Raw genomic sequence first — 25,763 nt, forward strand, 5'->3', positions numbered from 1 at the left:
ACCCAGCTTTAATTGAATGAGTCAAGACTTCAGATTTTTTTTCTTTACAGCTGCTCAGCTGTCAACAAAACAATTTGTTGTTGTTTTTTTGCGGATGACGTTTTTGAATTGACATGTAAACAAATCGGATAAAGGAATGCTCTTGGTCATTTTAATTAACATCAAGTACAGCAAATATACTTTATAAACAAAATTACCGAAAACCCAACAATTATAAAAAAGCCACAACGTAATAAATAATTTACAAAAGAAGAGCATACACCGCAATTTAAATTATTTATCTGTGGTTGAAATATTTCAAGGGCATGTGAACATTTCATGCTACGTATTGCATACGCACAGGCGTAATAGCGATGCGGTTGAAACCGGTTCAACTATGTCGAAGGGGAATATTTCAGTACAATCGTCGTTTTTCGAACATCGAATTTCCCAAATCAAATCGAAGTTTATTTTCCCACCCTGACTCTACCGTGTTTTTACCTTCTGTTTCAAATACTAAATACAGAATGTGTTACGGATTTGACTGTGGATGGCTAGAGCTAGAGCCACAGCACATGAAGGCCCCAAAGAAAGCTGTTATGTAGGATAGAGTATGGCCCGAAAAGCGCCGCTTTTACTATACCCTCATGTAAGAGAAGTTGCCTAATGTATGTGCAGAAGAGAAGAATTAATTTTAACACATAAATTTATTTTCAAAAATGAGTGAAAAGAGAAACAAAGCACTAACAAATGGAATTGCCAAATGTTGACTGATCCAGCAGTGTTCGTGATGAGCAGAAGGCATCGCCAACAGCAACATTCCTAGGAAATGATATGATTCGTATATCACCAGTTGGAGATATTTGTAAGGTATTGGATCCCGTTCTGCCAGTTGTTCCAGCTGGAACATTTAGTGGTTGCTGTAGCTGTCCCGTAATTGGGTTGTAAGGATCACATCGAGCTTTAGCCAGTATGCACGAAGTAGTGTTGACATAAAAACCTACGCGCTGTGCTTCCACATTCAGATCGCGATTAATCAGCGTTTGTAAAATACACTGGTTGATAAGCATGTTTCCATTGATCCGTCTGATACATTGTACGAACTCGCAGTGTCCCGTGTAGCAATCTGCTGTAGGTGCACCGGTTGGTGACACGGTTACCGGGCGCAATCCGGTCACAATACCCTTAACAAGGAATGGTTGCAGATCAGTGACTTAAAGTTGAATGAAAACATTATCTTACTGCTAGGTTGGTTGCACAAACAGCATAGCTCGTATTGATGAGATACAGAGAAGCACACTGGCTGATCGCTGCCAATTGTGTTGGTCCGGCGGCAAGAGATCCCGCCCTGAAGAAGCATCCGTAACACGCGTCCCGCGTGGTGACCGTAGTGGTTTGCGTCGTATTGCACAGTAGGTTAAACAAGGAAAGCAACCGTTTGTCGTTTGCGGGACACAGAGGCCACGGGTTAACAAATTTAAACCCGAGGAGATGAACCGCCGCTAGACAGTGCACAACTAACAGTAATGTTGATAACCGCCACATTTCGAACGTCTTTACACCGAACCGTGTCAACTAAAACTACAATACATAACGTCATCCCAGGTCAATTCGATGGTCGACATGGCGCGTGGGATGAACGCCGATGTATTTAACAAATCGGCCAGGCGGAACTGACTGCAATTTGCTCACCTGCCACTCACTACCTAACACCGTTCAAAAAGTGTTTGTTATGATCGCTGTAGAGTGTGTAAAACATACAACACGACCGTAATTATAGAGAAAGTTCCGCTTTCACTACCTAGAACATGGAACATAGAAACATTCTCCGCTTTGTGTCAATGAATTACGCATATAGGGTTGAACAAAAAGTGAAAATGTCAAATGCTGCAACAAAAAGCAAAGCAAAGATATTACCGAAACGGTATCTCTTGGAAACAAAAAAGAGAATTGGCTTTTTTAATATAAACTATCAACAATCAAAACTATCTCATAAATTTATTTCTTTCCTTTAGGTGTTTTCTATAGTTTAGGTATAGAACTAGGCTGTAGTAATGGTGGTGGAGTATTATACTGCGGAATGAGTTTTATTTTACGTTACGTTTATGTTTGAGTACGGTATTATGATTCAGCATGTAAGCACCACTAACGGATAAGCTGTTTCCATCGGTTTACATCAATTTGTCGTGATGTGTTCGTTCGTGAGATTGAAGAGCATTGATCACGCGATCGTGTTTGCGTGAACATCAGTGAGAGAGCACGTGCTCAGGACATATCACTAGCTCAATTTTGCGAGATTAAGCTAAACGTGTTAAAAATTATGCAACAGTACTTCAGAAAAAAAACATACATATATTTGGTTTGTGTTCAATACTTTTGTGTGTAATTAGTGCAACCGCCCGTGAACAGACACAATACAACCATTAACCTGCATCTGAACCTGGGTTTTTTATATTGAAATCTTTAAAACCAAGTGACAAACTATGAAATAATAAACAATTTCCCTATCTTCACGAGAGCATAGTGCATACGCAGATCTTAAGTTTTCTGTTAAATTTTCTAAGTTGTTTGACAGTATTTGAACTTTAAACTACCAAATCAGAAGAAGATTGGGTAGAGTTTATGAGACCGTGGCTCAGAAATAGTTTCCTGGGTGACATCGTGCCTTGTTTTCGTCTGCACTTCAAGTTAAACTGGAGACAAAACGGAACTGCAGCTGAATAATGGTACATTACTTTACTGTTCTACTTGTGCTAATAAGTTTTTCATTTTCTTCATTTTATAAATGTCTCTTTCTTTTTTCTTTAATATTAGCTTAGGTAGGTAGCTTTTGATGTAATCTAAAATTCAGTAAACCACTTCGTTCAAAACACCTCTTAGACAGCAGAAGCTGGAATTCTTATAATGGAAAATTTATAAATCCCCTGTACTGCTAGCGAAACTTGATGCGCTGGGTCTCTTCAAGTCTTTGTTGCCTATTTAAGGCCTATTTACACTTCGTCCGGTGTTCCTCAGCGCAGTAACCTTGGACCTTTGTTGTTCCTGCTGTACATCAACGATGTGTGTTCCGTACTTCCAGCCAGTGGAGGATCAATCCCCTTGGAGGCCCAGGGCGGAATTTTTCAAGGGGGGCCCATAATTTTGCTACGGCATTATCGGTGTTAGGGAGATGTACTTCAAACATGATGTTAACGATAACGCCACTACTTGGATCGCCATTAGCTGGTACGAAATTCCTTACAAAACCAGCTGTTTTCAGATTGCCGATACCAGGAGAGCATCCACGGAAGAGGTAGCATCTAGTACAGCAATTTTGCTCGAAAACCGCCGAAAGGTATGCAATGTTTAAACACTAACTTTCCCGTTGGTCGAGAAAAATTTCTTCGAAAACTACCAGTTTCCGAATTTAAAGTACCAGGAGAGCATGCACGGAAGAGGTAGCTCCTGGTACTGCGCCGTAAGGTATGCAATGTTTATACACTAACTTTGCAACCAACTTGCAACGCAATGCGCCGTAAGGTATGCAATGTTTATACACTAACCTTGCAACCAACTTGCAATGCAAGTTTGGTGCAAGCAAGAAACTTGCAGCAAAATGGCGCCCAACTTCGTATTTGCATGCAACAAACTTGCATGCAAACTTGCATGCAAGTTCTTGCAAGCAAATTCTTGCAAGCAAACTTGTGTGCATTGTGGGTGTGTAAACATTGCATACCTTTCTGCGGTTTTCGACCAAAATTGCTGTACTAGGTGCTACCTCTTCCGTGGATGCTCTCCTGGTATTATACATTCGCAAACAGGTAGTTTTCGAAGAAATTTTTCTCGACCAACGGGAAAGTTAGTGTTTAAACATTGCATACCTTTCGGCGGTTTTCGAGCAAAATTGCTGCAAAATTTTGATATGATAATATGATTTTATTCATATTCTATGACAATGCTAGCTATTTCGTAGTACACTGACAGATTGTGTCGGTTATAACATCATTACCGGTAGCAATACGGCCTGGCTGTTCCTGAATAAAAAAAAATCATTACCGGCTTGCAAACTTGCAGAAATTGTGACAATCGTAATACTAAACACAATACTCCACCACAATACTGTTTCGAAACACGTAGGCTGGACATTTTCACGGTTCAATGGGGGAGAGAAAACAATACCATACCACGAGTAACGCAATGGCAATAGCTGGCGAATATTACGCAAGTGAAAACAAGCATGGTTTCTATTCTAGCATCTAACGGTAGGATCATTTACGAACAGATGAAAAAATCCCGTTCAAGAAATAGAATACATGAATAGGTTGAAGTAAAAGGGCATATAAGGGTTCACGGGGCGGCCAGATGGTGTATTGGTAGCGCAGTCGGTCTGTACAAGACAGGACCACGGAAAAATTTCAGTTGGACCACCAAACCTACGGGTCCTACGGGTAAATAAAGTAAAAATAAAAATAGAAATGGTAGGCTTAAACATCCTAAAGATGTCGTGCCGATAAAGAAGAAGGAGTTTGAATACACTGCATACTTCTCTCGCGTAGCGGTGTAACCGGGCCGATATAGCTAATCAAATAAAAAAAAATATCTAATCAAGGATATATAAAATCTAAGGATATTTTCGATCAATTTTCCACCTTTTTAATTAGATTTTGTGCAATAACTTAACTCTGCTGCTATATTTCCAAAAATCGCACAATCGGCACAAGTTGTTTGGGGCCCCCAACACGGCGAGGCCCTAGGCGACCGCCTACTCCGCCTACCGTTTGATCCGCCGCTGCTTCCAGCAGCCAGTTGTTGTCGATGACCAGACCTTGGAGCGGCATATATGTGTTAAGGATCGCACCAGACTGGGCTTCATTACTGGACTGCATTCAATTTGCTGCACCGTGCTGCACCGTTCAAACGTGCTGCACCTTCAACGACGTGGGTCCCGGAGTTGCAATTGCAGTATAATACTTTTGAGCCAGGTATTTCGGCTGATAATTCTGTAGCCGCGTTGCTGTCCAGTGTACGTCCCAATAATCTCAATGTATTCTCGTCCCATAGTGCTATTGCGTCTATATTTGTTATGTTCGTCAATTCGATGTCGAAGAGGCCTATCGACATTTTTCAATAAACAAAAATTAAACAATTTCAACAACAACAACAACAAAACAATTAAACAATTAAACTATGACCAAAACTTACGAAATCTGTTTAGCCCCATATGAGAGGAAAATTATGGGAAAATTTCTCTATAGTACAGGTTTGTTCTTTATGATTCATACTGTTTTCTTTTATGATTTTGATCAATGTTTCCTATTTCAATTTCAAGTTTTGAATTAAATGTATTCTCTATAGTACAGGTTTGTTCTTTATGATTCATACTGTTTTCTTTTATGATTTTGATCAATGTTTCCTATTTCAATTTCAAGTTTTGAATTAAATGTATTCTTTTTAGAAATAATTCGTGAATGCGTGAATTGTGACACTAATATGCAACACATAGCAAAATTAGAAACCAACACTTGCATACAAACTAATGATGATGTCGTTGATGTTCTTAAATTGATATGAAACTCCGTCGCAGTTCACGTAAGCTAATGGAGTTCAATTGACTTTGAGGAACCATCGAAAAGCCAACAACATTCATTAACAAGCCGGGAAGTTGCCATGAGCATTGTCGATGTGTTAACCACCTTGTTATAGTACTAACCAAAGTTCCTTCAAGCGTTACTTTATTGAAAAGTCATAAAGATCCATCCAAACAAATGATATTTGTTTCATGTTGGTAATGAATAACTTTTACATCAAACCTTTGCCAATGAATTGAAGCTAGTAGAGTTAGTATATGGGAGCACAACTCTACAGTTCCTAGTGTATTGATTTTCAGATTAAAAAATCGTTCTGCTTGATTAAAAAATAGCAGAATCTTGCAAAAAAACAAAAATATTTGTTAATTGTTCCACACTCTGTTGCAAATTACAATTTCTCATGTTGTAGTTTAGTAAATATAAATAAGATGCGCTATAACTATACAGTCCAGTTTCGTTATTGAACGATATTTTGTAACATTTCAACAAGATACTCAATGGTTGAATAAACAGCAACCATGCGTCTCCATTTGAAGTTCATACCACTGTCAACAAATCACCAACAGCTGCTGTCCTCCGCCAGCAGTTCTAATGGTTCTAATGTGAGTAAGTAACAAGAATTAACTTTCTGTAATCTGTACCATTAAGAACTACGTCCTTTGACGTCATCGATGTGAAAAGCTCGCCCACTAAAGCTTGTTTTATTCTGTTCTTTCGGTGGCGCTCAATATCTCCGAGCAGAGCGTCAAATCGATTGCATTTATATACGTTTCAGTTCGTTGTTTATTTGCTTATTTGTTCTTAACTCTCTTTCTTTCTCTCTCTCTCTCTCACACTCTCTCTCTCTCTCTCTCACACACTCTCTCGCTGTCTCTGGTTGGGCTCGATTAGGTCACACAAAGTTTTGGCTTGTCATGGAAGCCATTCTCAACCGGCATAAGCACTGTTTCCGTTTCCATGAATTTTAGTTCCGGTTGCAGTGGGTGGGTTTTTATTGTGGTGATGTTGATATAATAAACAAGGCTACAAACACGAATTAATCGTTGAAATGTTTATCATGTATTGTTGTACAGGTTAAGCTAAATGGCACTAATATTAGTAGTTACGGGAGTCCAGTCACTGGAGTTCTCACATTTAGCAGCGTTATATAACGCCATTTTATAGGCCAACGTCATTTCCGAGAGAATGCTTGCTTGTAAAATATTTTTTTCATTAAAAAATGGCTGCACAGTTGATTTTTTTTTAGTTCACTTCGTTTCACGTGTCACGCTAATATATTCATGTGTATTTACGTCACCCAAAAGTGAAGATTACGGAGTGCACTTCTGTCTGCAACCATAGCAAGCGTTGCTTTCCCTTCCAGTTGCTGACGCTCTTATTGTTCTGGGGTCTCTTTACTAACGTCGCTCTTTTCTCGTTCTCGTTCGAAAATGTGTTTATCCATTCGATTGTGCTGTGCGTTAGTGTTTGTAAGTGTGGGTGCACACGAACCATTTCATTCATACGAATCACATACAGTAACAAACCGGATTTGTGCCAGCGGGAACAGGAAACAGTGGGTACCGTTGGAGAAGCTTGCCCAGCGCTGGTGGCCTTTGAACCTGGTGGGCTGTCCAATAAAAAGGACTCGAACACTAGTACGCACACAGATACAGTTTCCCATCGTCCTCTCATCGAGCAGGCAGTCGACGCTCAGTTCAAGGTGCTTTTAAGGAGAGCAGAGAATATGCGTACACTTTTCCATGTGTATTCTCGGTGCACCAACACGGTTATCGCACGGTAGAAAGAGTGCTTGACCGGAGTACATTTTCTGATGCTAACCGGATCGGATCGTCGCGTTCGTGGTCGTCCGTGCTAGCTAGGCGCCCTATAGACCTCGGGGAACAGGCAACACATCCTGGTGCATCTCGGTGGTGAGCACATGTGCGGGCTACGCTTCAGAACAAGAAATTCTCCGTCTCAGAAGACATCCCTGCGGTGGGGCGACAGCTGTCCGTGCCGTCGGCAGTAAAACAAAAGCGCAAAAAGTCGCTACTCCAGCCAGAGTTCCCTGTTCGCAAAGCTGCTTTTGCTAGCCCCGAACCTCCTGGGTGGGGGGGACGACAACTATCTGCAGCAAATCGAGCAAATCAGCACACAGACACACATCCACGCCCAAACACTGAGTTTCACGCACATTCATCGAACCCCTAAAACTTAAGCTTGTTCTCCGCACCAGTAGCAGCAGACCAGCAAAGCAGTACTTTCACCGTCGAAGGGAAGGCAAGAAACAATCGAAATTGTGCGTGCGCGTGTGAGTGTTCAATAGGCGAGGAATTTTCTGTGGTGACCGAAGGACTTTCCAAGTCCTAACTCCAGCACAAACAAGTTAGTAATCTGGTGCACAAATTCTCGATACTGTAGAACTCCACATTTTATAGCGATTTTCTCAGTACCCCAACTGGCACAGACAAAAGCGACATTAGTGATCCAAGATGTTCCCTAACTAGAAGCTAAACGGTGACCCGTTAATTACGGGCACAAATACAAAGTCGCAGTGTACTCGAAATATCCGCAAAGGAGTCGCGATAGAATCGTTTCGTGTGGAATTTGTTTTCTTGTTGTGCCTTTCTCAAGGCGACCGTTTTGTGTAACATCGTGAAAAGTGATCAGATTAAGGAAGAAAAGCAAAGGTCCTGTGTGCTATTGATAAGCGTGTGTGTGTATGTGTGTGTGTGTGTGTTCCATACGCGTAATCATCTGCTGCTGCGCTTCTTTCTTTGCACCTCTAATAATTCGCGCTTTCTTGCCAGCGTCTTCAAGGTGCTATCTGGCAGCATCCTTTTCGTTAAAAGTACGTCTTTATCACGGACAGGAAAGGCAAGACAACAACAAGAACTGGCGGGTAAGCTTACGCAAAAAAGGGTTTTTTGCTGCGTGTGCATGTGTGTGTATGTGTGAAGGTTGCGTTACATAACGCTTACTTTACATTCCTTTGCTCAGGTCTCACTCTCACTGTTGATTCATTGGCTCATCTCACTAGGTGCTTTTCACCGCTCATCGTATCCGGTCGTACAGACCCTTAGAGCGATCAGATTTCTTGGGGTTCGTGGTAGCGGTACAGTTGTTATTTCAGATTTAACTTTATAATATTTGGTTAATCATATATTTTGGCGCGTAAATTTTAAACTATAGATTTTTTAATGAATTCAAAGTTATAAGAGAGCTTGCTTCAGAGCACATGTTAGAACTGGCCAATTAAGTGAACTGAGCAATCACTTAGTAGGCATTACACTTAAATTATTTATATTATGTCGTTAAGCCTGTCGTTAAGGAGGACATTATTATATTATAGATTCTACAATAAGTTTACATTAACATTTAAACATTTCATCATTTTACTAACGAACTTAACGAACAAATTGTTCATAGAGCAAGCTTCTATAAGCAAGATTAATGAGGATTGATTCGAAAGTTATGATTTTAAATTGTTTCTATTACATTTCCCCCCGTACGCAGCAAATTAGCAAACTATTTGTGATTTAAGTACTGCTTTCAGCAAGGATATGAATATGCAACGTTCTGAATTACCACCACAAAAAAATGCAATTAAGCACAAACAAAGTAGTATTTGCACTGCCTAAATAGGTTTTCGTGAAAAAAAACGATCCGCTGGGTCCTATGTGCCGAAAAAGGCAAAGCCATCCATGTGTGTTCGTTTTATCGATTGTGTGCATTCGGCATGTGCGCTCGTACTGATTCTTGTCCGTGCCCAAGGTACAAATACCGGCTCAACCGAAATAGCTTTTACTATCCGTTTACCTATCGCTGACTTTCTTTCATTCTTACATCCCTCTTTGTCACACATCTATACTACTACAGCATGCACATGTATACAGCAGTGATGTAGTGTGTCGATGGTATAGTTTCATTTTCACTGACCGCCCTCACGAATTCCGAACTCGGCACCCACACAATGAAACAGAGTACCGAATACTTCAGGGGGAGCAAATACTTCGTACTTTATTCAGCTCGCACCTTCATCATATGGTGCCCGAAGTTTCTCTTAAAACTTACTCGGCTTGCGTCCCAAATGTACCACGAAAGCTTGAGAACCAAGGGAGCGATTGAGAGCTTTCGGTAATGTTATCGTTGCTTCATCAGCTCATCTGCTCTTCGCATTTTTCCCACCGTACCAATACCCTCTCAGTTGTCGTTTTGAGTTCGTTTCATTATTGTCTTAAGCCTGCACCGTGAGAGGATGTTAATGTTTGTTGTTTGTATATACCACCTCTTGCTCAATAGTATCCGCTTTCCACGCGACCATTCTATCGGCCGCTATTCCGCCATTTTGCGGACCAATACGGTGACACGTTCCAACCGCGCCGTCCATGGTTTTGTTATAAATAGTGGCTAATAAAATTTAATTATGGGTGGACCGCGTTTTTTTCCTTACGCATCAAAATAAGCCCAAATAAAGCAATTAGGTGGGTTAAAATCGACACGGATTGTTCTGATGTTTGCTTTTTATGTTTGCGGTGGTGTATCGCTCTAATGTGTGTGATGTTGATGTTATGTTGATAATTTCCTGCATGAACATAGTTCGACGGTTTGTTAAAGTAACAATTCAATGGAGACGCCTGGTATAGAGGGAGATTTTTTAAATTCGTATTTCAACGGTTGTGTGAACTTAGGCCATAGAACAATTATGTTTTAGACTAGGTGCACTATTATGTTTTAGGTGTTGCAGTATATCATGTGTTTGAAAAAACTGTGAAATCACACACTTGTACCGTTGAGATAAGACATAATTCCGACTGATTAGTAACACTAGACTTCCCGGACCAGTCATTGTGAATGCGACGGTTCTTTTTATCAAACGAATTTTTGAGGTTAAACAATTTGGCCCAGTTCTACCATTACATTACGTTAATGTTTCTAGTGCCACAATCTACTAGGTCATTGCCTGCCATTCCTGGCTTTCTTGACGTATATTACCACGTAGTCGGATAGTCAGTCCTGGCTACGGGCAAACGGTCCAGATGGGATTTTTCCTCGGTTTTGTCGTGGACAGCTGACCCCAAATTCACCACCGCGACGCCATATTGATTCAATACAATGGTTATATCCATTATTTGCTTTTGTTTTGACGTACGTTGCAGCGCAAATATTAGAATTCACTGAACACAAAATCCTGCACGTTATCAAGAAAATCTACATTATGACTTGATTTACGAAAAAAAATACCTTCCCTGACTAGGTTTGGGCAATTTTGCCAATTGGAAAAACTGAAAACTCGAAGCATATGAGTGTAATATAACAGACAATTTGAATAACAAATTAACAGACAAAATATTATAACAAATAAGTGATTGACAGGCAGATCCCTGCAGCCAATAGGGGGAAAATTTATACACCTGAAATTTTTCATGAAAATTTATTTTCGGAAAGCGGTGTATTACTATTCACCATATACATCATCACTGTTGAATTTTAATGGTGTTAAATTATTTCGCCATGTCTTTTAAAGTAAATTTTGTTGAATATGACTATACTGAATATACTTATATCTTTTAAGTAGAAGTACTTATAGTATGGAGCGGTCTGGTGGTGTATTTGTTGGCGGCCCCCAATCCCATCTGTAACAATCCCCCGTACGGAGGATTGACTATCCGTGTCAAGTCAAAGAAAGCCAAAAATGGCAAGCCTAGACCTCTTGAGGTTGTTATGCCGGCAAGGAGAAGTAGAAGTTGTGTTTATTGTGTTAACATAACTATTATGTGCTATAAAAGCACGATCTTTTTTTACAGATTATAAAGGATTAGATAAGGATACTCTCTGCATTGTAATAATGTTTACTAGGCTAGGTGTTTGTTACGAAGATATATCAGAGCAATTTGTGTTTTGAAATTCATATTTAAATAGAAATATTATAGCAAAACCTCAGTTATATTTCTTTGACATTCTTGAATACTTTTAATAAAACATTTCTTCAGTACTATGTAATAATGTGATTCTTCTAACATTTGCACTGAAATGAATGAAACATTTGCACTGAAATACAGTTTATTTTCATCAATCTTTCCCTTGCCGTTTCAACGTTAAGGCTCATTAGTAATTGAAAAAGCAATCAGAACTGCAGCGGCAAGTGACAATCACAAGCAGTGAATAATTCAACTCGATCTGATAAGATTGCAGCGGATTTATAGCGAGTTTCCTGCTCGTTCTCATCGCGTAGAATACTCCGCACGCCGCTCATATTTCAGATCAAATCAATCACTTACCGTAACGAACGGTAACGGTAAGCCTAACGAAATAAGAGATAAACCGAGCAGCACATCAGTGATAAATAAACTGTTAAAGTTTGCACTGGCTTTGGATATAATACACCAAAAACCATCTACTCGATTGAACAGTTCACCGCAGAAACCAACGCTTCATGATGGAAAAATTCAATTTACCACACCGTCCGTCTTAAGAACGTGTTCCCTAAATTTCTTTCCACACCTCGAAATACGCGACTATCGTACTCGAATGAAGTCATTAAAATTGAATAATCTTCGATTACGGCACGTGAAATCCTGTCACTCACAACCGACATTTTCGCGTTTGTTTCAATCCGGTTGTGTAGATAGTGTAGAGCAGTGAAAGAATCGCTTCCACTCGACTAGACCGCCTGCGTTAGGGAACTGAAAGCTTGAGGACGCAGACGGTTAACAAGGGGAGTTGATGACTAAATTGCTACCGTCGAACAATGCGCGATGCAAGCACTTTTTTATACAACAATCAGCAGGGAAACCAGCGGCAAAGACAGAATGAACACTGCGGGGGAAAATGTTGTGTTGCTCATTACCCTGTTTGGTGAATCTACTCATTTAAATTTCAAATTGTTATTATACGGAACCGGTCGTGGTGAATACAAATAGAAGCACGGCGTTGGTGTGTGCTGGTTGCCGTTTTGGTAGCTTAATTCTCTTGTTTGTACAGATTTTATGCATCTAGTTTATGAAAAGTTCCACTTGTCGATCTGAAAATGGATATATGGTTTAATGGATATTATGTTCCACCTATCTAGCGCCAGCAACATTGTAAATATACACCACTTTCCCGCACACCATTTGCAACTTCATTGAATGGTTTCTTGATTCCAGCATCGTCCTTCAAACGTCCTTGCTTTGTATCGTGACGATAGCTTAAAGACTAACTGATTCTGAATCTGTTTTTGATGATTGTGGTGAATTGTGGTGGGATTGTTGATCATTCTTCAATTCATTAAAAATTATCCGTCGTACAGCTATTAAAATAATAAACTCTACATTCTGGCACCAATTCAAACCAGCAGCGTATGTGTGCTGTAGCAACATGTTCAATTCAACATTCAAAGAGCCATTATACATTTGGCAGGACTTCAACTCTTTCCCGTGATTGAATTATATCGTTCAACACTTGACATTATCGCTTGAATACTTTCGAAGTCGGAGAGTATCTTCAAACATTGCCATATCTAGCTTTCAGATTCAAACAAGATTTATTAAAGCTACATAATTAGCACATGCATGCTTGCAAACAGTATAAGTATGCTTAATCGACAGAGGTAACCGTAAATTTCACTGCATGATAGAAATAAACTTCAATTTGTTGTACTTTTTCTTCATTCCCTGACTACCAACGCGTCTACGAAACGCCCAAACCATCATTACCATAAAATACAATCGAGCCAGATTCTTCGGTGGCACCGAATGGCACCGTGAGCAAACTATTTTATTATGCTTTATTGAAAACCGTGTGCCCTAAAGGGAACTATTTAAGTAGTTGTAGCGATTGTGCCCCCAGTAGCGTCGAAACGCAGGAGGGTGTTGTCCTGAAGGGAACTGATGATGATAAAACATGCTTGCAAAGTTGTACGGTAAATCATGATCGGTGTATTCGCCGCTGTGCCAGAGCGTCCTTCTTAGCGCGTACTTTTATGAAAACCGTGTCCACTGGTTTCGCGGGCGAACGGCAAGCGACTGTAAACGCTGCACTCGTGCGAAGCGAGAAAAGTGGTCAGACCTTGACGAACAGCGATGACGTTCGGTAAAGCTTTATGGGAGAACGTTCTAAATCAATAAGCTCCAGATTGCAGCAAACTGTAAGCCACTCACAAGCGGATAAAGCCTGAACTTTCTCTATGGTATTTACGTTAAGATATACGTGACAAGGTTGCTCCAATTGGAATTAGCACAGAAGGACCAATTAGCATGAATATGAGGGATGAGGGTGCGAAGTATATTGGATGTTACGAAAAACTGAGATTGAAATTAAGTATTTCCCTCTTAAACAGGGTTTCTTTTCATTTTTACCTAATTTTATAAGCATGTTTCCCGTTTAATGCTTCATCAAGTAACGGCATAAAGCAAAAACTTGTGAGAAGACAATGATATTAATAAATAATTAACTGATATTGATTGATGCAACCAGTCGTTTCGGATAAACGCCTTTTTTTACATAGCTTATCTTTACGACTTTGTTGTACAGTATTTTCCCGAGTTGCGCAAATTTGAGATACACGAATTTTTGAATTTGAATTTGAATTTTTGACAGTTCGTGTAATTTTGTGTGTGGAATTGGATTTTTTTATATGCGAAATTTGAAATTTTACCAAAAAAAAACGTTGCATTTTAATTGATTGTAAATCACTTTCAGTAAAATTTTACTCTAATTGTTGAAATAATCGTAAAAATATCAAATATCAAATAAACGATACTATAAAGTGAATTCAACTTACGCGAATATTCGAACCCCGCGAAATCGCGTAATTCGGGAAATGATTGTATTTGGTTCGTACTTGCTGTTGTGGGCTCAGGTGGGCTGATAATTCTTCTGGGCTTCTGGTGGGCTTCTGCACTTCACTCCAAAGTCCAATAAACAGTCATCCGAGTGGACTGGACGCGATGAACCTGCTCCAAAGCGGGGAAAACGCAACAATCAGTTGGCAAGGATATGGCGTCAGGGTTTTGGGATTCGCAAGGAATAATCTTCATCGACTATCTTGAGAAAGGAAAGACCGTTATCAGCGACTACTATATCAAGTTATTGGAGCGTTTGAAGGACGAAATCGCCAAAAAACGGCCACATTTGAGAAAAAAAAAATCATGAAGACAACGTACCGTGCCACAAATCAGTGAAAACAATGGCAAAAATTCATGAATTAGGCCACGAAATGCTCGCCACCCACCGTATTTCGTAGATCTGGCTCCCAGTGATTAACTCCATTTCTCAGATCCCAAAAAGATGTCCTCTGAGAACAAATTTTCGTCGGATAAAGAGGTGTTTGCCGAAACTGAGGCCTTTTTTGAGGCAAAGGACAAATACTACTAATATCGGTATCGGGTATCGAACAATTGAAAGATCGCTATAATCGGTGTAACACCCTTGAAGGGATGTATGTTGAATAAAAAAAATAATTTGGCAAAAAAAAAGAGTTTTACTGTTATAGGCCATACAATTATCAGCCCACCTGTTATGTTTTGATTCGATTAAATTGTTGTTTTAATTGAAGAAAATTGTTTTCTGTAATAATTACAATTTAAAAAGATTATGTGTTTTTCCTCACTTCAACAATAATACAATCGTACCTATATTAGATATGCGCTCGTGCTCGGAGCTCGTAGTGCTCGTAACTGACGTCTGTTCTTTACTACTTTCATTTCAGGTTTTTCTTGCCACTGGAACCAACAAGACAACGACCTAAGACTGTGCGATATAAATAAATAAACCCACCGCTGGAAACTAAAGCCGGCACACGACTCCGGAAACCAAACATACACACATAATAAAACGCAATGTTACGCCAACGTCAAGGTGTGCAACTGGAAGCGTGAAAAACCGTTGACCGAAAGCTGTAACGGCCGGACGAACTTTCACCAGTGTCAAGGACGTTCGCCCACGGCTTGTGCAATCTGGTACATTTACGTGTTTGCGTCGAGGAACTTCGGACCGGTACCAATATCACGTTCGTGATTAAGTTGACATACGGAGTCTTAATCGGTCTCTGCTGGATTGATATCGCGGGGAAAATACTGGTCGCTTTGCTAACGCATCTCGCAAACAGTCAGGATGATTAATATCGCCGGCGTTGTCAGCATCGTTCTTTTCTACATCTTGATCCTTGCGGTCGGGATATGGGCGGGCAGGAAAAAGGAGTCCGGAAATGATTCGGAGGAAGAAGTTATGTTAGCCGGACGTTCGATCGGCCTGTTTGTCGGCATTTTCACCATGACCGGTAAGTAGCGTAGGAAGCAGATCGGCCGAAGCCGAATTTCATATTCTTACCCTCATCATGGCTTTGCACGAACGAGCGGATGTTGCTGTTCATCTGTGCTGTAATAAGTGCCACACAATAAATCACTTTCACTGGATAAATGTGGATGCTGGCCAGGCAAAAAAGTTTCCATGTGTATTGTTGGGTAGTATTTTGTTGCTTGCAAACTAATACACTTTGTATTAGTATGAACAATTTTTGTTTTCTTTGTGAAGAGTAAATATATGTGTTTTTTTTTTCGAATATATTTATGGAAGTACTCTAATGAATATTTAAATTAACGTTAAAGACTAGAGGTACTAGAGACGAATATCACTACTCTTTTAAAAGAGTGGTTCACTATTAGCCACTCTTTTAAAAGATTTGAATCTCGAATCAATTACTTCCATTCGTTGATGTCCATTGTATCAATCTCACGATACAATTACTCGTCGTTATCTCCCGTTGCATAAAAATTACTAAGCTATCAACCTAACCCAACCTTTCAAGCAAGAAATTACGCAAGAAACTTTACAATTCTTTACAAAATTCAATCCAGGGGCGGCTCGATGGCATGATGGTAGCGGTGCCAGTCTTCACACGAACGGCCCGGACCAAAATCCCATCCTATCCGACTATCCGGCTACGTGATAAAATAAGTCGATACGGCCAGGCCGTACTAACAAAACAAAAAAAATCAATCCTACTACTCCATTGCAAATTCTTTACGGAAATTTTATCTTACTACTGGCCTGTCCGTATCGACTTATTTTATCACGTAGCCGGATAGGTAGTCCTTGCTCCTGGGGATTGGTCCTAATGGGATTTTGGTTCGGTCCGTTCGCATGAGGACCGTCTACGCTACCATCGTACCACTGGGCCGCCCCAATATTTGTATTTTATTCAGCTGCAAGTTATTAAAAGATTTTGGAATTATTACAGTCAGTTGGAGCGCTTTATTTGGGGAAAATCCTGTGTACAAACAGTTTTTTTAATATTTCACAAATCAAAAAGAATTGTTTGTAGAGAAAATAAGGATTTCATTCACTCACTCCATAAAAGGACTTCTCATATTATAGAACCAACCCTTTTTTACACATCTCTAGAAGATACTTAATTGAGGTCAATACAAAATGTATCTACATCCATGAGCAAGGCCGGTGATGTAACTGGTAGCAGTGCCAATCTTACACACGACAGGACATGTACAAAAATCCATTAAAATCATTCAAAATTGGCCCCGTAGCCAGGGATATCCGACTATCCGACTACGTAGTAAATATTAACTACACGGCAAAAAAGATATGAAATAAAAGTTGTAAAACCGAAGTGAAGGAAAAACACACTGAATTTTAGTTTCAAGTTAGTATTACACCTTTTTTCCTTGAATAAGATATAGATAAGATAAGATAAACATACAGGGTACAACATTATGTAAAATCAAATCTCTTCACTGTCACAACATCTATGCCACCCTCTATAAAGGGTCAATGTCCTTAATAATGTGCTTAACCTGATTAAATGAACGTTTTTTATTATATGTTTCTTTGATTTGTCTATGTGTACGTATCCAAAATTCTTCAGCTACATGGGTCGGAGGTGGTTACATTAACGGAACAGCGGAAGCAATCTACACATCCGGGCTAGTCTGGTGTCAGGCTCCGTTCGGTTATGCGCTCAGCTTAGTATTCGGTAGGTCGCAAATCCGATTGCCTGTGTAAAACTTGCTTATGGCAGTGCATTTGTCATAACGTTTCGTTGCAGGTGGCATCTTCTTCGCGAACCCAATGCGAAAGCAAGGATACATCACGATGCTGGATCCGCTGCAGGATAGCTTCGGCGAACGGATGGGAGGTTTGCTCTTTCTGCCCGCACTCTGCGGAGAAGTGTTCTGGGCGGCAGGTATCTTGGCCGCTCTTGGCGCCACCCTGTCGGTCATCATCGACATGGAGCAGGAAACTTCGGTTATCCTGTCGGCGTGCATCGCCGTCTTCTACACCCTGTTCGGAGGGTTGTACTCCGTGGCGTACACGGACGTGATACAGCTGTTCTGTATCTTCATCGGGCTGTGGATGTGCATCCCGTTTGCGTGGGCCAACGATCACGTCAAGAGTCTGTCGTCGATGGACGTTGACTGGATCGGTGAGATCGGCGAGGGCTACACCTGGTTCTATCTGGACTACGGCCTGTTGCTAATATTTGGCGGTATTCCCTGGCAGGTACGGTCGATGTGCTGCTAGCATCCGAAATAATACCGCTAATGTTTATGCTCTTCGTCCTCTTGCAGGTATACTTCCAGCGTGTTCTTTCCAGCAAAACAGCTGGACGGGCTCAAATCCTATCGTACGTAGCAGCATTCGGTTGCATTCTGATGGCCATTCCACCCGTACTCATCGGTGCCATCGCAAAGGCAACACGTAAGCGATGCGCTCGAACTAATGCCGGCTGCTGTTGTGGAAATAATTTTGTTGTTGTATGAACATTCCACAGCCTGGAACGAGACGGACTACAAGGGCCCGTGGCCACTAACGACCCAGGAAACGAGCATGATTCTGCCGATGGTGCTGCAGTATCTGACGCCAGACTTTGTGTCCTTCTTCGGGCTCGGGGCCGTCTCAGCCGCCGTTATGTCTTCGGCCGACTCATCGGTGCTGTCTGCTTCCTCAATGTTTGCCCGCAACGTTTATCGGCTGATCTTCCGGCAGCGTGCCTCCGAGATGGAAATTATCTGGGTCATGCGTGTGTCAATTCTGGTCGTCGGTGTACTGTCCACCATTATGGCCCTAACCATACCCTCGATTTATGGGCTCTGGTAAGTGTGTCAGATCCATTTCTATTCTTGCTAAGCTTTGATACTCGGTTATTGAACAAGAGACAAACGACAATGGTACGTAATGGTTCGCTCGTGCTACAAATCTGCGAACAGAAACTGTACCATTCTTACAATGTAAGTGATACGTGACCTTCTCGTGAAATTGCTATGATAGTGCCACTTACCGGTGGATCACCCAGACAAGAGTTCTTTGGATTCAAATTTTCCTTTATATTTCCATCACAACACACATTCTGGTGCATCGATTCTTGTGGAATACTAATGGAAAACAAAATCGGTCGATTTCCCAAGCACTACTTAACACACTACCCAGTTAGGTGGAGGACCATTCTTTCGTAACACTCGCCACCGGGTGTTATACACTCACGTTGAAGCATTTATAAAGCGCCAATGGCTGGCAGGGCCCGGTTGTCTTTTTCCTTACAATAGCCTTACCCGACGTCGAGTATAAATCGTCTTTCTGGGGAGAAAGTATGGATTGAACCATTTATCAAAATTATCCTTTTCCTTCTCGTTTCATACGGGCCTTCTTGGTGCGCAGGTCAATGTGTTCCGACTTGGTGTACTGTATTCTCTTCCCGCAGGTGAGTTGAACAACACGGCAAAAATCCAAGGAAAAATAAATCAAACATTGTGCTCGGGTTGTAACATTAAGTGAACGTTATCGGTCAGTTTTATGCTGAAGTTTATTTCCAGTTTTTTGCGCAGACCATATAATTACAAACAACCCTCTTTTACTCTAGGGTTTTCATATTGCATATATTGAATATATTTAGTGAATAATTTTACAAGTAATTAGCATGATTTAGCAAGTAACATTCCAATAAGGTGTCATCCTAGTTGAGGTTTTTTTTAAGATATAATTACCGTCCCAAGATCTTTCTTATTGATGAAAGTCCAGAGCGACTATTAACTGCTCGAAATATTGTTTTTTTTTTTAAACAAATATATAAAGTTTTGTCTAAACCCGTCTTATGAGTATTGGCCATATTATTCGCTATACGAGAACGGACTAAATCTGTCCATCAGTCCGTATTCAGAGGATTATCTTTTTCTATTTTTCCTCTAATCTTTTAAGAGTTTTATTGCCAAATAACCGGTCTAGAGTGAAAGAGTTGATACAGATATCAAAAAGTTAATCTTGAAATTGCACTCTAATAAATAAATTAAGACTTTTTGCAAACAGTCTAGTTTGTTAACATTATTTCGACTATTTCGAATTGTTTCATCATTATTTCTAATCATCAATGATCAATTGTTCATTTTATATTTGTCAAGTTTTACAACCCTTCGCATTTTTATTTCTGATTGTATATTAAATTTACAGCTAATTAAACTGTCACCTTTCTTTTTCTCATTCTTTTAGCTTCTGATGGTGGTACATTTCAAGCATCATTGCAATACGTACGGCAGTTTGGCAGCGTACATAATCGCGTTCCTGGTGCGTCTGTCAGGGGGTGAATCCATGCTGGGTTTACCCGCTCTGATCCACTATCCGGGCTACAATGAAGAAACCAGCACCCAGATGTTCCCCTTCCGAACAATGGCCATGATCATGAGCCTGATCACGCTGGTGGGCGTATCCTGGTGGACAAAGTGAGTATCTTGATTTCCTCTCAGCAACAGCTTGCTGATTTTATCTGCTTGCTTTATCTCCTGGATTCTAGGTGGGTATTCGAAACTGGACGATGGGCACCACACTACGACTATTTCCGTTGCGTAGTGAATATACCGGAAGAATTGCACCGTGTTGGAGAGCCGTCGGATTCGGGCGAGCAGGTAACTCTGTTTGACGATTTGTTTGCCTTTAACACACCAAACATCATGTCCCTTCTTCTGTGGTAGCTCTCGGTGATGGCTGGTGGTATGACGCGCATGTACGGTGCGGCTACAATGGTCGGTAAGGATGAGCGCAACGGACGAATAAATCCGGCCCTCGAGCCGGACGACGATCTGCCGGTGGTTGAGGCGCAGCGACAGATGCAACAATCCGCAGGCGGAGAAAGCGGTGTCGCAGCACCCGGCACTGGACCGGCTCAGGCCCATACGGCCTTTTGAAACGCACCCACCGGTACCGGCGTTCGGTTTGACTGAACGGAGCCGGTTGGCAGCCGTCGGGGAGGCCGAACCAAAGCCGAACGAAATCGACTTTATTAGCGTGCAGTATTTGGAGCATGTTCTCCACCCCAGGTGTGAAAACGGTATAAAGTGACGAATTATCAGCAAAAATACATATCAAGAATGCACGTGGGACAGGACGTAGTATTAAAATATATAAAGTAAGTGGAATGAAAAGTGAAAAGAATAATTAAGACCTTAGCCACTAGAATGGAAGAGCATAAAAGAGCAATGCAAAACAAAACGACACGCAAACGCAAAAGTTAAAGACAAGAACAAGTAACGAATACATATCAAATCAAATCAATAGAATACAATGGAGAGAAAAATAGGCAAGCAGAGAAAAAAAAACCCTAGGATGCATGTTCATCAAGCAACAAATACATATCAAGTATGGTAGGGGAGAAACAAAACGATAGGTATATTATACATATGTTAACGAAACAAAACTAGTAATGACTATACTTACCTATAACTGTTAGTTGGTTTAACGCCATAATCCTAAGGGCGGTGGCAAAGCAGGCGGTAAGGCGACAGTTGTGGTTGATGCGTAGCAAATTTTAATGACATGTTAGCAATGGAAAGGTTCGAGCGGAGGCTTGAAATAATATTCTTTCACTCATTTGTTGGATTTCCATTTTATGTTGCTCCGTCTGTGAATATTGTACGATTAGATAGGAATGTTGGAAGTCACGAATGTGAGGTACATAAGGAATGTTGTTGGGCATTTGGTTGATAAACAGCGAATGGTTTTATTAAAATTGGTTTGTTTTGTTTAGCGTCATCCTACACGGAGGAATAGCTTTAAAATTCCGCGATCACAATGGTTCACAATGGAGTAAAGCAAAAACAAAGTCACAAACTCAAAGGTGCTAGAGACAGAAGATGGGAGAAGACAGGAGTGGATGAGTTGTCGAGCAGATGTCGATATGCCATTATTATTGTTTGGTGTTTGTAAGTTAGTAATTTTTCGTTAGTAATTTTAACGCAATTCTTGTTGGAGTGTTGTTGCAGAGTTTAGTCCCAAGAGAAAGGCAGCGAACGTGAGGCAACGGTGAGGTGAGCGGAGTAATGAGAGAAACAAACCTATAGAACTGATAATTAAGTCCCGGGCAGGTGAGCGGTACGAACATATCATTACAAGTATAAACAACTGCAAACGTAAGTTGCATTTCACTGGGACATATCGATGGGATATTACTAGGGAAGGATATATATATATATATACATCTATACATATACATATAAATATATACATACAAGTCTGCTGCAAGAAAAAGGAAAACCCATACCGTAGATGTCGAAGGCATAGCTGTATAATAAAACACACACAAAACCATGCACAGCTAAACACAAAAAATGAAACGACTCGACCATACTATCGGTAGTAAAGCGTTTTAAACGAAACGAAGGAGTTGCTTCTGAGCAAGCCGTGTAGAATTTCCTAGGACACTAAAATGGCAAAACAACTAAAATAGCAGGAGAAGTGTAGATTATACTACGTAAAACTGTGAGAAACTATGGCGAAATGAAGCAACGGGCGAATCGAAATACTCATACATATCAATCGTGACCTTCCAGCGCTTAAATCTCCAACCCGTTTACGATATTTCGATACACGTTCGATCTTCATCACGGTTAGGATGCAGCTTCGGTTCTCGTTTAGGTGCAGAGTAACACTGTTGTGAACGGAGATTAAACTACGCGGTGAAAATGTTTTATCAAACTAGAACACGCGAAAGACAACACTTTCACTATCCACAAAGAGCTGTACCATACAACTGAATTGTTCTATAGACGTGCCTCCCCCCTTGGTGGAATTTTGATAGGGCAATTGCCCCCAATTTGTGAGTGTCTGTGAGTGCATTGCGTTGGACGGTATACTCCTGCCGTAAAACCAGTGTTCCGATCGGTGTGTTGTGTTTCGAGGTTGTATAAAAATCCGATCATATCGTCATCGAAGCGTCTGCTGCCGCTAGGAATCCGAAGCGCCCGAATAACCCACAACCGTGTCGCACCACCATTGCGGTACGGTATTTTCTGTTTTTTTATTTGAGTTTAGCTTTTAGCTACACACAATGCATTCACACACTGTTACACCCTGTAATCTATAACGAGCTGTGGCCATATCTCATTAATGTACCTCTCTTTTCGTAAGTGTTATATGCATGTTGTTCACCGTACGTCAATCGCGTGACGATCGAGAATGTTGTTGTTCGCTTACGATCTGTTCGCCACTGATCTACTTACTTTATCCCGAAACAAATCGTGTCCGTGCACCGCCCGATCAATCTGTTTGCAAAATTTACTGCTGGGAACCTTTTGGGGACAAACTTCCACTGAAAGGTCCGCACTTGACTTGTTAGATTGTTGAACAGCAAACGAAACTCTAGTGAAATATCAAACCAAAACGTTACAAAAATTGTTCTTAGCTGTGCTACTATTTAAAATTGAACATACACATTTGATTGCACTCCGCGGGTGCGTAACGTTGCGGCCGACCGCGAGTGAATATAGAAGTGAGCCGAACCGCGCACCAGCAGCGTGAAACACCCGCCAATATGAGCGTCAAGAAAAATGGAATATATTTGTTTGATGAAACTATTGCGCTAATTGTTGATATCTGAGTGGACTTACAAATTGTGAAAAGAAATTATATAAAGTAAAACTACACTTATTGTAAAGCAAAGGGGGATGGATTGATCGATGGATTGGGAGAAGGGAATGAAACGTACAACCAAAGATGTTCGTCGCCGTTGTTAATGGGTAAGACTCCATCCGAAAACAAAAGAAAAATCGACACATATCGTGCATATATAAATACTAACATATACATACATATACCTACATGTACCAGCAACAGTTGCTACAGACAGGCTATGAAACCAAAGCGAAACTGTACAAGTAGAGCATAGTGGAAGCGAACCAAAGCGTTTAGCACCTACCACACGCTTCGACAGGATGCGAATATTGTGCAGCTGTAAAGCAGACGTACTTGGGACGGACTGGAAGTTCGGATTGATAGGTGTACAACTGACGAGGCAAAAAGATCAATAAGCGAAGAAAGTAAAATCAAATAGACCCATATCCGTGAGCTTCAAAGAAAAATTTAACTGGCATGGTCGTGCAAAAATGAAATTAAAGCAACATATTAGAACCAAAGAACATTTCGGTTGATTGTTTAGCAGTTTCCCCAAAAAAGCATTTTGAAATAGAATCGTTATGGAATATAGCTTCTACCTATCGAAAACGAATGAACAGCATTTAACGGAACAGTCATGGAAAATAAAAAGTGGCTCCCAGGAACAAAGAACGGAAAATCCCAATAGATGTACATGTATTTTATTAGAAAATAAGATAATTATACAAATACACATATGTATATGTAGGCAACCAAAGCAACCCATTAAACAAACCTAGTGATCGGACTGAAGTGAACGAAATGCGACGAGAGACGCCTGGTTCGTCAACGGGATAGAATGACAGCGCTGCAGGAGTGGCAGTAAAGAAATGCCTGAAGTTAATAAATTTCCCAGCGTTCAGTTCACCCTGGCAGTGTGTGAGTTGATTGTGGGATAGAGAAAATGTTTCATTCACTACAGACAAACAAACCGCGTTCGCGATCGTAATTGTGGTATTAAATGTTGCATTAAACGTTATGGCCGTTCGAAAAAATTATTCTTCCATAACGAAAATTTAAAGCGTTTGAAAGATGAAAGGTGGTCGATTTGGTAATGCTGTAGTTAAATTCTAAGACATATGATAATCACTGATAATAGCTTAACACAAACAGATAATATCTTATGTCAATGAGAATATAGTGCGACCCTTAAAAAATGCGAAAATCTTTCTCAAGATCTTCTTTACAAGATCTTTCTCACGTTCGAAGAAAAATATTAAATTAGTCTGAGGACATTGGTCAACCATTCTATTCCATATTATTCGATAGGGTGAACTTTGTTTTCCACTAATTTGTTCAGACGGCCAGGGAATCGTTTGCATACCTTCCGAATGTATAAACTGTACAACGAGCTTGCAAAGCGTCGGCACTGGGAAGAAATTCTTCACAGGCTTTTGCATGAACATTCGCCCATTCGGAGTACACGTGGGGGTTCAAGTTCAGGATGCTAGGAGGACAAACATCGTTTGAATAAATAGCCATGATATTCTTTAGTAACTCTTGACTCCCTTTCGAGGTTTAATACGGTGCTCCGACTAGTTGAAAAAGACCTGAAGGTGCTCATTGAAGTTTTCTGCCATCAAAAGTAAGACCTTCTCAATCGAAATGCCCAAAAAGACATCGGTTTTCACCTTCAAATCAGCTTTGATGAAAACCGGAGTCATTTTCAACCCATTAGAAGCAACTGCTCTGAAAGCCATGATTCCGGCAAAATGTTTAGTAGTTCCTTTAAATAATTCCTTCATTGGAACATCCTCCAGCATCTGCGACGAAATAAATCTAACCATGGGCGAATTCCATGCAGGATCGCTGGTGAAAATTGTGTGTTTAGAGACCACGACGATCGGATGCTTCTACTCGAATACTTCCAACAAAATCTTCCGTAATGGTTTGATCCGATCTGTTATTAGGTGGCATTTCACTCGTGCCCTGGATTTTGAATTTAAGTCATTATTGACCAACCGTTCCATTGAAGTTTTGGAGATATTAGCATCTTTCGGTAATTGTCGACAGGATCGCACTGGATTTCGTTTTAGTTTTTATTTGACGAATTGGGAGTTGACATCCTGGCTTTCTAATGACGTTGATCTTCAAGAAGGATACTTTTAATTTGGCATATAATGGCCACACGGCACTTCATCGCCTCCGCAATTTTTTTGGCGAGTTTTCCCGCGAGGAGCAAACTAAACATGACTTCTTTCGTGGATATAGTACACATTTACGTCTTTAAAATATCGCTGTTTGGTTGCAACATCTCATGATAGCTTGAATCCCAAACGTCACATAAATATCTGCCATAAGTGAATTTTTTTTTCAATACAGCCA

General features: G+C 40.6%; 2 protein-coding genes across 2 annotated transcripts; one reads left to right on the forward strand and one right to left on the reverse strand.

Annotated features, from left to right (window-relative positions):
* Positions 1–722: 722 nt before the first annotated feature.
* LOC128310600 (uncharacterized) lies at positions 723–1,524 on the reverse strand. Its single transcript, XM_053047285.1, has 2 exons — positions 1,222–1,524; positions 723–1,163 (listed from the first exon to the last, which is right to left on the reverse strand). Exons 1-2 carry the CDS (start codon positions 1,522–1,524, stop codon positions 723–725), a joined length of 744 nt encoding a protein of 247 aa, XP_052903245.1.
* A 14,099-nt stretch (positions 1,525–15,623) lies between these two features.
* LOC128310617 (high-affinity choline transporter 1) lies at positions 15,624–24,418 on the forward strand. The gene is made up of 9 exons (XM_053047305.1): positions 15,624–15,789; positions 17,392–17,499; positions 17,572–18,026; positions 18,095–18,224; positions 18,298–18,619; positions 19,182–19,224; positions 20,007–20,236; positions 20,308–20,419; positions 20,486–24,418. Exons 1-9 carry the CDS (start codon positions 15,624–15,626, stop codon positions 20,696–20,698), a joined length of 1,779 nt encoding a protein of 592 aa, XP_052903265.1. The 3' UTR covers positions 20,699–24,418.
* The last annotated feature ends 1,345 nt before the right edge of the window (positions 24,419–25,763 follow it).

This window comes from Anopheles moucheti, chromosome 2 (genome assembly GCF_943734755.1).
Source record: "Anopheles moucheti chromosome 2, idAnoMoucSN_F20_07, whole genome shotgun sequence".
NCBI lineage: Eukaryota > Metazoa > Arthropoda > Insecta > Diptera > Culicidae > Anopheles > Anopheles moucheti.